Here is a 12589-nt window from a genome sequence, read left to right as displayed (position 1 = left end):
TATGTTCTATCAATGTTTCATGATTGTAAAGTGAGTTCAATATTTCAGAAAATTGAATAATACAATTGATACGTCCAGTAGCTAAACAATTAACGAATCCCTGCTGGAGGGTCACTGTTTAGGCCATTGTGATACCAATCGTCTCAAAAACATGACATCCACCAAAATATTTTTATTACAAAGTAAAACGATAAGATAAGATAAGATAAGATAAGATTATTTTGAGTCGGCAAGATAGCAACAAATACATCAAATAACAAATCCTTGCCAGAGGGACATTGTTTAGGCCAAGGTGATACCACACGTTTCAAAACAACATGACTAAGGAGTTAACAATAGTAATATCATGTACATAATGAGTACATTGCCACTCATACATGAGTTAGTTACCAGCGACTGGACACAAAAATAACGTAATTACGAACTTCAATGCTGGGAATTTAATTATTGGTCCGGTAAATGTTCTCATACCGCTAAAACAATAAGAACTGCCGTTAAAATTGATTTGATATACAAATCAATTAAAAAATCAAATATTAAAACATTATAAAACAATAATACAGATGTGGTATAATAAGGTATTTGGTTGGAATTAAACTGTTTAAAAAACAAAAACACTAGAAGTTTCTCTTTAATAAGTCTTCGTAACAAAAGTCAAGTAGCTAATCATTTATTTTCAGTGTGTATATACAAATAATTAGAAATATATAAATAATAATTGTTTAACCCTTTTCAAAGCAAATCTAAACATAAAATGTAAATTTCCGAACGGCCACAGATTGAGTAGTGTATTAAGTTTGATGTTTTCGTGTAGATTACAGTAATTTTCGTCTTACAATTCCAGCGTAGATTGTTTACTGCTTACGTCGCCATTTTGGTTTCGTTCCCGCATTTGATTTTCAATTTCGTCTGTACAAGCCGGACACCTGGGTTAACTCATAGCCGTCTCGATTTAAAGAAAGCAGAATTCAGGTACCAGTCTACTGTTCATCATATTTTAGTTTATCCATTCCAGTTTTGGCACAGATCAACACAACCCCACAAACATCAGCGACTACAACAACATCGCCGTTGTCTGTAACTACTGGTTCAATTCTTGCTAACCTGAATATGTGGTCAAACTGGGGCCCGTACGAATGCAGCACTGTGTCCGGAGTTTGCATTATGCTGAGACACAGGTAAGTTGGTGTCCATTGCCATCATTGTGCTGAGACACAGGTAAGTGGGTGTCCATTGCCATCATTGTGCTGAGACACAGGTAAGTGGGTGTCCATTGCCATCATTGTGCTGAGACACAGGTAAGTGGGTGTCCATTGCCATCATTGTGCTGAGACACAGGTAAGTGGGTGTCCATTGCCATCATTGTGCTGAGACACAGGTAAGTGGGTGTCCATTGCCATCATTGTGCTGAGACACAGGTAAGTGGGTGTCCATTGCCATCATTTTGCTGAGACACAGGTAAGTGGGTGTCCATTGCCATCATTGTGCTGAGACACAGGTAAGTGGATGTCCATTGCCATCATTGTGCTGAGACACAGGTAAGTGGATGTCCATTGCCATCATTGTGCTGAGACACAGGTAAGTGGGTGTCCATTGCCATCATTGTGCTGAGACACAGGTAAGTGGGTGTCCATTATCATTATTGTGCTGAGACACAGGTAAGTGGGTGTCCATTATCATTATTGTGCTGAGACACAGGTAAGTGGGTGTCCAAAGTTACCATTATTATAAGGCGTAGGTAGGTTGGTGTATGAATGCAGCACTGTGTCAAAAGTTATTCTGATGATAAGGTACAGGTAAATTGGTGTATGAATGTAGCACTGTGTCAGAAGGTATCATTATGATAAGGTACAGGTAGATTGGTGTATGAATGTAACACATTGTCAGAAGTTATCATTATGATAAGGAACAGGTAGATTGGTGTATGAATGTAGCACTGTGTCAGAAGTTATCATTATGATAAGGAACAGGTAGATTGGTGTATGAATGTAACACAGTGTCAGAAGTTACCATTATGATAAGGAACAGGTAGATTGGTGTATGAATGTAACACAGTGTCAGAAGTTATCTTTATGATAAGGAACAGGTAGATTGGTGTATGAATGTAGCACTGTGTCAGAAGGTATCATTATGATAAGGAACAGGTAGATTGGTGTATGAATGTAACACAGTGTCAGAAGTTATCATTATGATAAGGAACAGGTAGATTGGTGTATGAATGTAGCACTGTGTCAGAAGTTATCATTATGATAAGGTACAGGTAGATTGGTGTATGAATGTAACACATTGTCAGAAGTTATCATTATGATAAGGAACAGGTAGATTGGTGTATGAATGTAGCACTGTGTCAGAAGTTATCATTATGATAAGGTACAGGTAGATTGGTGTATGAATGTAACACAGTGTCAGAAGTTATCTTTATGATAAGGCACAGGTAGGTTGGTGTATGAATGAAGCACTTTGTCAGAAGTTATCATTATGATAAGGAACAGGTAGATTGGTGTATGAATGAAGCACTTTGTCAGAAGTTATCTTTATGATAAGGAACAGGTAGATTGGTGTATGAATGTAGCACTTTGTCAGAAGTTATCTTTATGATAAGGTACAGGTAGATTGGTGTATGAATGTAGCACTTTGTCAGAAGTTATCATTATGATAAGGTACAGGTAGGTTGGTGTATGAATGTAACACTGTGTCAGAAGTTATCATTATGATAAGGTACAGGTAGGTTGGTGTATGAATGTAACACTGTGTCAGAAGTTACCATTATGATAAGGAACAGGTAGATTGGTGTATGAATGTAACACGGTGTCAGAAGTTATCATTATGATAAGGTACAGGTAGGTTGGTGTATGAATGTAACACTGTGTCAGAAGTTATCATTATGATAAGGTACAGGTAGATTGGTGTATGAATGTAACACTGTGTCAGAAGTTATCATTATGATAAGGTACAGGTAGATTGGTGTATGAATGTAACACTGTGTCAGAAGTTATCATTATGATAAGGCACAGGTAGGTTGGTGTATGAATGAAGCACAGTGTCAGAAGTTATCATTATGATAAGGTACAGGTAGATTGGTGTATGAATGTAGCACTTTGTCAGAAGTTATCTTTATGATAAGGAACAGGTAGTTTGGTGTATGAATGTAGCACTTTGTCAGAAGTTATCTTTATGATAAGGAACAGGTAGATTGGTGTATGAATGAAGCACTTTGTCAGAAGTTATCTTTATGATAAGGAACAGGTAGATTGGTGTATGAATGTAGCACTTTGTCAGAAGTTATCTTTATGATAAGGAACAGGTTTTATGTATGAATGAAGCACTTTGTCAGAAGTTATCTTTATGATAAGGAACAGGTAGATTGGTGTATGAATGTAACACTGTGTCAGAAGTTATCATTATGATAAGGCACAGGTAGGTTGGTGTATGAATGAAGCACTGTGTCAGAAGTTATCATTATGATAAGGCACAGGTAGATTAGTGTATGAATGTAACACAGTGTCAGAAGTTATCATTATGATAAGGTACAGGTAGGTTGGTGTATGAATGTAACACTGTGTCAGAAGTTATCATTATGATAAGGTACAGGTAGGTTGGTGTATGAATGTAGCACTTTGTCAGAAGTTATCTTTATGATAAGGAACAGGTAGATTGGTGTATGAATGTAGCACTTTGTCAGAAGTTATCATTATGATAAGGTACAGGTAGGTTGGTGTATGAATGTAACACTGTGTCAGAAGTTATCATTATGATAAGGTACAGGTAGGTTGGTGTATGAATGTAGCACTGTGTCAGAAGTTACCATTATGATAAGGAACAGGTAGATTGGTGTATGAATGTAACACGGTGTCAGAAGTTATCATTATGATAAGGAACAGGTAGATTGGTGTATGAATGTAACACTGTGTCAGAAGTTATCATTATGATAAGGTACAGGTAGATTGGTGTATGAATGTAACACTGTGTCAGAAGTTATCATTATGATAAGGCACAGGTAGGTTGGTGTATGAATGAAGCACAGTGTCAGAAGTTATCATTATGATAAGGTACAGGTAGATTGGTGTATGAATGTAACACTGTGTCAGAAGTTATCATTATGATAAGGCACAGGTTGGTTGGTGTATGAATGAAGCACTGTGTCAGAAGTTATCATTATGATAAGGTACAGGTAGATTGGTGTATGAATGAAGCACTGTGTCAGAAGTTATCATTATTATAAGGTACATGTAGATTGGTGTATGAATGAAGCACTGTGTCAGAAGTTATCATTATGATAAGGAACAGGTAGGTTGGTTTATGAATGCAGCACTGTGTCAGAAGTTATCATTATGATAAGGTACAGGTAGGTTGGTGTATGAATGCAGCACTGTGTCAGAAGTTATTCTTATGATAAGGTACAGGTAGTTTGGTGTATGAATGAAGCACTGTGTCAGAAGTTATCATTTTGATAAGGTACAGGTAGATTGGTGTATGAATGTAACACTGTGTCAGAAGTTATCATTATGATAAGGAACAGGTAGATTGGTGTATGAATGAAGCACTGTGTCAGAAGTTATCATTATGATAAGGTACAGGTAGGTTGGTGTATGAATGCAGCACTGTGTCAGAAGTTATTCTGATGATAAGGTACAGGTAGTTTGGTGTATGAATGAAGCACTGTGTCAGAAGTTAACATTTTGATAAGGTACAGGTAGATTGGTGTATGAATGAAGCACTGTGTCAGAAGTTATCATTATGATAAGGCACAGGTAGGTTGGTGTATGAACGTAACACTGTGTCAGAAGTTATCATTATTATAAGGCACAGTTAGCAGAATGGACGGCCATATGCCGGAGTAACCGGGCAAATGCCTGAATATTTAGTAGTGCGTTTTGTTGGTTAACACATTGTGACCCATTAGGAACACCTTGGCCATTTTCCATCGAAAACAATGACCGGATGTATGTCGGTACATCAGTAGAAGTAGTCCATAAAATCTAAATAATAGTATTAACTATTTATATTATTTTAACGTGTATTTTGTAAATCTAAGAGTAAATTGATTGCCAGTAAATTACATTATTGTATAACTAATTAAGATTGCGAAGAGTAAAGTCATAATGTGTAACTGCTTTATTGAACTTAATAAGCGATCTACTTGCAGCGTAGTTAAATGTTAAGATTTCTGACATTGTAAACCGTCCATGTACATCCGAGGGTGTCGGCGATGGAAAATGGCCGTGGTGCTCCGAATGATTGCGACCGGTAGTTATATCGGTAGCACTCACTACATCAGAAGTGAACATAGCATTTCCGGGTTTATTAGAACATTTCATTAAAAGCAATGAAAAATGAAAAGATTACAAATAACCGATTTCCTTATTTGATAGATTTTGCCTCTTTGGCAACTGTGCTGGAGAAACCTACGAAGTCCAACCATGTAATGCGATAATTTGTCCTGGTAAGAAACTTCTTTGCGTTATATTTCAATTTCAAAACCAACTTTATTTGCACGAACAGACAGATAAATCTCAAGGAAACCGAAATATGTTGTTTTTTTCAGAATCTTTCAAATGCTCAAATAGCTGATATTTCTTCATTATATGTTATCAGTTAATGCTTTCTCGTACTTTTCGTTTGCCACAAACTAAATTGATAATTCCCTTATGTGTTCACGAATTGCATGTTTTCGGAGCACAAACAAAAAATAATAATAAATTCAAACGCGTATCAAATATTAAAAATATAAAATTACAGTCGAACCCCGCTCGAACTCCCAGGGACCATCAATAATACCTCGAGCCTCGGAAAATACAAGCCAAGCGGGAATGCTTACCCACAGTATATAGATGTCGGTCCTTAACATTCAGTTCGAGCGAACGAGGAATTCGAGCCATGCGAGTGCGAGCCAACGGGGTTCGACTGTATCATAACCTTATCATGTTCGCTCAAGTTTAGTTGTTTTGATTTTTATAATCTCTATATCTACAGCTGAATTGACAACGGCAACTACAACAACGACAAAAACACCAAAGCCCACTACAACGACACATCGGTATGTATTCATTGAAACTTATCAACACCTTCTTGAAAATCGCTACATATGCACGCGGATAACTGTCGTAGGTTTCAACGAATAAGAACCACATTGTATATTTTAGCGCTGAGCGTAACAAATAGACAGACATTAGACGAGTACGCCCCTTATATGTATGGGACATCTTCTACATATCTCTTAAAGAGTCGCTTATTTCTAGCACTTAGTAGAACGTTTACATTTGCATTTACCTTTATTCGAATTATGATAAAAATCTATACATGTATTCACATTTAAACCTATATGTTTCATGTCTTGCATCAAAATTCGTGTTTATAAAAGTAAAGCATCATTTGTAAAGCTAAGGATATTGATCGCACAGATCCTGCCGGGAATTTATAGGTTCGTAAATCGTTCGAGCTTATATGAATTAGTAACGACAGGGATCAAGAGGGGTTTGAGGAGTTTCTGGAATACGACATGGAAATACAATGTTAACTCGCTACATTTCTGGCCACATCTCGTAGTGACTCTAACGTTGCATAGATCGTGGTTGACAACGAGCAGGCCGAGTACATCGAAAACGAAGCTATATAGTATATTGCCGCCTGACATCACATGCCGCCCCTTTACACACAGCGATACGAGCGTCACGACGACGACACCATTGTAGACTAGTTGTTGTTGTTGAGTTTATAAAGGCCTGCCAGAGTCCTATAGTGGCTGCATTATGGCTTGGCCCCGTCACATCTCCCAGTGTGACTGCATTGTAGTCTAGTTACAACCGTTCCCTTTTTATATCTTCAAAATGGACTTACGCTTCATGTCCTACAATGCAACGGGTGTTACAATGGTAATACCATACATCATATCCGAACTTCGTGAAAAGTAGATTTCAGTTTTGGGTGTATCCGAACTCCGTGAAAAGGAGATATCAGTCTTGGGTGCACCCGAACTCCGTGAAAAGAAGATATCAGTTTTGGGTGTACCCGAACTCCGTGAAAAGGAGATATCAGTCTTGGGTGTATCCGAACTTCGTGAAAAGGAGATATCAGTCTTGGGTGTATCCGAACTTCGTGAAAAGGAGATATCAGTCTTGGGTGTATCCGAACTCCGTGAAAAGGAGATATCAGTCTTGGGTGTATCCGAACTCCGTGAAAAGGAGATATCAGTCTTGGGTGTATCCGAACTCCGTGAAAAGGAGATATCAGTGTTGGGTGTATCCGAACTCCGTGAAAAGGAGATATCATTGTTGGGTGTATCCGAACTTCGTGAAAAGGAGATATCAGTCTTGGGTGTACCCGAACTCCGTGAAAAGAAGAGATCAGTGTTGGGTGTACCCGAACTCCGTGAAAAGAAGATATCAGTGTTGGGTGTACCCGAACTCCGTGAAAAGAAGATATCAGTGTTGGGTGTACCCGAACTCCGTGAAAAGGAGATATCAGTATTGGGTGTACCCGAACTCCGTGAAAAGGAGATATCAGTGTTGGGTGTACCCGAACTCCGTGAAAAGGAGATATCAGTGTTGGGTGTACCCGAGCTCTGTGAAAGGAGATATCAGTATTGGGTGTATCCGAATATTGGTGACTTGAGCACGATTGAGACACATTGAATTACATCGACAGCCATTATTTTGCTCGCATAGTTGTGTGTTCAACTACTGGATATTTCAATGACCGAACCATCGGGAAATGCGGCGTTGTCATTCTATGACATCGTGAATCCAATGCAAAAGTAGAGAGAATTTCGACCGGAAGTGATAGATTGTCAGCTAGATGGCTATGTCTCTATAACGACAGTTCAATTGTAGGAACACAACCTCTTTGGTGAATATTCTACAAATGGAAGACCCCCCCCCACCCACCACAAAAAAAAGTTTACTGTTTATTTCAATATAAGAGAAAAAAGTAATAAAATAGGATTGTTAAAAATTTCGATGGGGAGTACATGTACATCCAAATATCCCTCCCAACACTTTAAACCAAAATAAATCTGTTCTGAGGGAGGGGCGCAAGTTTAAAGGTTACACCCCTACTAACGTCGAATCCTGGTCCCGCCCCTGCAGAACCACCGTCACAGAACTTTTACAAGCCAATAACATTGACTATAGTACTAGTAATAACGATGGGGCGTACTTAGATATTGTGAGATGCATAACAGTGGCCGCCGGCACATGTGTCTTAAGACGTGAATACAAGAAGTTCTCAAACCATTCTTGTCCTCGTCACTGAAAGAATTTACCATAAGCTAAGACTTTCAGTGATAGCATGGTGCTGGTCAGGGAAAACAAACGGTTCGCCGGAACATCTAGCAAATTAAAGATGCACTCTCACAGATTGAAGATTTTGACAACTTTTTTTTTTAATTTTGTCTACGAACGAGCCAATTTTTGCGAAAATCCATGGGAACCAGTTATATAAGACAGCTGACAAAAAATAGATTTTTATATTTAAGTTCAAAAAATGATGTTTTATGCATTTTTCTTCAATCCAGAAAACATTGATTTTTGAACGGAAATATGAAAATCTACGGTCTGATTTTTTGTCAGCAATCTTATATCAATGGTTTGCTGATATTTACGCACACATTTGCTCTTTCCAGGATAAAAATATAAAAAGGTTGTACAAATGGTATATCTGTGACAGTGCAGCTTTAACAGCTTAAACCTATCTTTCGGCATCAACTTAGAGTAGCCGAGCGTGCGCATGAAGAGGCGGAACTCCGTCTTATCGAGATACCGAACATATAGATATACACACATACACATAGCGTTAGCTCTACAATCCGACCTTATCCGCGGCAACAGTCTTGCAAAGGAAGAATGTCTTTGGCTGTTCAGAACAAACATTGGCTTTATACAAGATATAACGCGATATGGTCTTTCACCTTACATGTTGAACCTTGTCGAAGCGCCATTCCCAAACAAATACATCTGGAACCGTGGGTGCAAGACAGCCGTCTACAACCAAGAAATGTATGCGTGGAATGACATAATGGACACTAACTCTGACTTGGCGCGAGTGCGTGAATAACATTATTGTGTTCATTGTTTATATTACAAAAATACGCACACACATTATTTATAAACCACCATGCAATGTTTGGCTAAAATGCGCCTTTTTGCCAGCCGGACTATTAATGTATGATACAAGAAATCTAAGCCAGAAGGGAAATGATTCTTTATCTTATCTAACTTACAACCATTTCGCTCTGATCTGAGTATTTCCTTCACAATGATCAGCAGCGCTTTTTGTTTAAAAAGAATTGTTCAAACTAGAACGCCACTGGACCGCGTTAAACGTACACACCTATGTATATCCAAACAAAGCACAGTCGAACCCCATTGGCTCGAACTCCCAGGAACCGGCGGAAATACCGCGAGCCTCAGAAAAATCAAACCAAGCGGGAATGTTTACCCTAATTATAAAGAAATCGGCTCTTTACATCTAGTTCGAGCCATTGGGGAGTTTAAACGAAGCTAGTTCGAGCGAACAGGTTTGGACTGTACGTTGTTTTTTTTTGGTAGATATCATCACAACACTACACCACCTATACCAGTCATGACCTGTAGGAATGGCTTCACAAGACTTGTAACGACCGGCTATGAGACAATGTGCATACTTGTGTCCCAAGGGCATGACGACGTGTTTTCGTGGGAAGCAGCTGAGAGCCACTGTGAACACCTTGGAGGCAGACTTGTTGTGCTAGATTCCCACGCTAAAATACAGATGCTCAAACAGTATCTACTTGCAAACTTCCACAAAGAAGGTTAAAAGTCCTTCTTTACTAATGAATTGAATCTTAGTTTGACAAGTTATCTTAATTTGCAAAGTAAAATAGAGTATCATACTTACAAAGAAATTCGCTTTAAACAATAAAATTTTATAGTTTGCTATCATGAATACACATATTGTTAAAGTGAAAAAAAATAGTTATGTATAATGATAGCTTTGAAGTCGTTGATGTCGCTGACGTCATACTCATAGGGTAACCTTCACCTTACGTTATAAGATGTTCAACTGAAATTTGGTACATATGTTGCAAGAAAAGAAGCATATGTTAAGCAAAGCACATTGCTAATGCTTGAATAATGGTCGAGTTATTCCCCTTGTTCGAAGGTGAACAACAGTCGATTGTTGGTGTTTGTTTCGCGGTGCTCTTGTTTGTTTCACGAACGAACAAATACCCTTATGATTTTTTAATTAAATTTCGGACAAACATATTAATTTATAGGCGCTAAATTTTATACATTCTATTTGAACACAATAAAGACACAGTTAAAATACGAGAAGGCAGTAGGAAGTGGCATTGGTTTAAACAGCTCACTGTTGCTATGCAACCCATCTTCCTATCACCTTCTTGTACATACCTAAAATGATAAACTACTAAAACACAGCTCTAACATTTTTAATATATTATATTCACTGTTAGTGCTTTGATTAATACTGATAGTTTACGCATTTTAAGGACATGGTGCACCCCATTTCTGGATTGGAGCTAAAGACTTTGCCGGCAGGGACGTATTCAAGTACGTGTGTTTCAATTTTCAGGTTATCAATTTCAAGGAAACTGAATAATCTTATTAGCTTGTTGCTTGTGGGTTTTTTTTCGCCCTGACTTCATGTGAAATACACGGACATAAACTGAAGAAAAACAAGTTTTTCATTGGTCATTGTAAACTTAAACTAGAAAGCCCATTGGTGACTGCAAAATTATTCAAATAAAATAAAGGAGTATTGTAAAAGCTCTTTAGATTTCCAATCGTTTAAAAGTTGAAAAATTGTTTTTCCCAGTGAACGAATTTTCCAGAAAAAACAGAACAGACCTCTAGTTTACCACGGCCGGGTATCTTCTTTAAATATTTTTTTTTGTGTGTTTTGATGATTTTTTTTTGTTTACGGAAGCTAAAGTTTTGTTTTAAGTTTGACTCTATATAGAAAATTTGTAACTTTTTACAATCGGAATGAGCAAATAAGATACAAATAACATAAAACAGATAAACAGTAACAACAACGCAACAACAACAACAACAGCAACAGCAACATTCACAATAACAACAACAACAATCATAACAAAAACAACAACATTATTTACAAAAATCAACAACATAACTTTATGTTTTCTTTACGTAGTTGGGTGTCAAATCAACATGCCGCAATCACTGTGACGGACTGGGCTCCAGACCAGCCAAGCAACACAGGGGCTCACCACAAGGTCGAGGACTGTGTCGAGGTCAAGGCCGATACTGATTATCAATGGGATGACAAGGAATGTAACCATGAACAAGCCTACATCTGTGAGCAAGTGTAGGCTGGTTACACGGTAGGACACGTGTCTTTATTTGGCGGTAACCGGATCTTTTATTGCTTTGTATTTTGTTGTTTATTCCAGAACAATAAAGTTGCATAACTTGTTGCAATTAATTCTTGCTTTGAATTGACTTTTTATTAACTAGCTGGGGTATATACTGTTATTGCAAAGCAAAGGCACATGCCTTCGGTCTCGCACGATACGGATTCTTCCACATGTACCTCGAAGTGATACAACACCACGGATTAACCGTCTAACATAATTTTACTTTTATTATATACCTTCAAACTATTTCTGAATAAAATAGTAAACTATGTTAACGTTTTAATTTCATCGAAACCACAAAACACGCTAGCGACTAGACAAAGTAGTACCAAGTATACATGTACAATACAAACTATGAATGGCGTATGCAAATAAATAATTCACGCGACTCTGTGTGACGTCACTTATGAATTGACTAAAATGAAAGTTAAAGTCCGCCATTTTCAAACAAGTAAACGGTTGAACTTGTAAATGTGAGTTTTATTCTTGGAACTAATAACTTTACGGGTACTCAATCACTGTCACTATCGATTACACGATATCGTCTACGTTTGTTTTCTGTGGCGATCTGTCGTAGTGGTTGATAGTGATGTTACAGTTCAGTACCCAAGCATTTTGAAGGATCATTCGGAACTCCTCGGCCATTTTATCGAAAACAACCTCGGATGTATGCCGGTACATCAGTTGAAGTAGTTCGTTATTTTTTTAATAATATCATTAATTAAATGAAGTGTTTAAGAGTTGTATTCATTGATCTCGGTTTAAATTGATTGTCAGTGAAGATTTTTATTGCAAACATAATTAAGATTCCCAAGACTTAAGTCATAAAGTTTAACTGCTGAATAAAATTACTACGCGATCTATTTGCAGCGGACTTAAACGTACCACTTTTTGAGTATGTAAACTGTCGAAATACATCCGAGGTTGTTTTTGAAAAAAAATGGCCGAGGAGCTCCGAATGTTTGAAGGATTTGTCGCGAGAAAGTGTTTGTGGAAATTACTTCGGACTTGTGGTTTGCGTTATTGGATTGCGCTGGGGCGGCGATGTCATCCGATCGAGCAGGTACTGTCAACGACGAGGTTTGTCTGGCAATATTTGTATTTTATTTGTTTGGATTGTCTGATAAAATGTCTGACATTTCATGTCATTACCGAACATGTACGATCAAAAAAAGTAGTCTTGTGAGTTTTACGGACACAGAAAGCTGCAGTGTG

The 12589-nt window shown here is 37.8% G+C and overlaps 1 protein-coding gene across 1 annotated transcript; it reads left to right on the top strand.

The window, feature by feature from the left end:
* The first annotated feature begins 5373 nt into the window (after positions 1-5373).
* On the top strand, positions 5374-11337 carry LOC128222468 (hepatic lectin-like). The gene is made up of 5 exons (XM_052931481.1): positions 5374-5443; positions 5974-6037; positions 9546-9787; positions 10487-10547; positions 11152-11337. Exons 3-5 carry the CDS (start codon positions 9580-9582, stop codon positions 11327-11329), a joined length of 447 nt encoding a protein of 148 aa, XP_052787441.1. The 5' UTR covers positions 5374-5443; positions 5974-6037; positions 9546-9579; the 3' UTR covers positions 11330-11337.
* Positions 11338-12589: the final 1252 nt, after the last annotated feature.

Source organism: Mya arenaria, chromosome 16, assembly GCF_026914265.1.
Source record: "Mya arenaria isolate MELC-2E11 chromosome 16, ASM2691426v1".
NCBI classification, from domain to species: Eukaryota; Metazoa; Mollusca; class Bivalvia; order Myida; family Myidae; genus Mya; species Mya arenaria.
This window is presented reverse-complemented; position numbering and strand designations above follow the sequence as displayed.

Coding starts and splice junctions, on each gene's coding strand:
- LOC128222468 (XM_052931481.1), top strand. CDS start 9,580: ATGACCTGTAGGAATGGCTTCACAAGACTTGTAACGACCGGCTATGAG. Junction 9,788..10,486: donor TGCAAACTTCCACAAAGAAG/GTTAAAAGTCCT, acceptor ACGCATTTTAAG/GACATGGTGCACCCCATTTC. Junction 10,548..11,151: donor GCCGGCAGGGACGTATTCAA/GTACGTGTGTTT, acceptor TTCTTTACGTAG/TTGGGTGTCAAATCAACATG.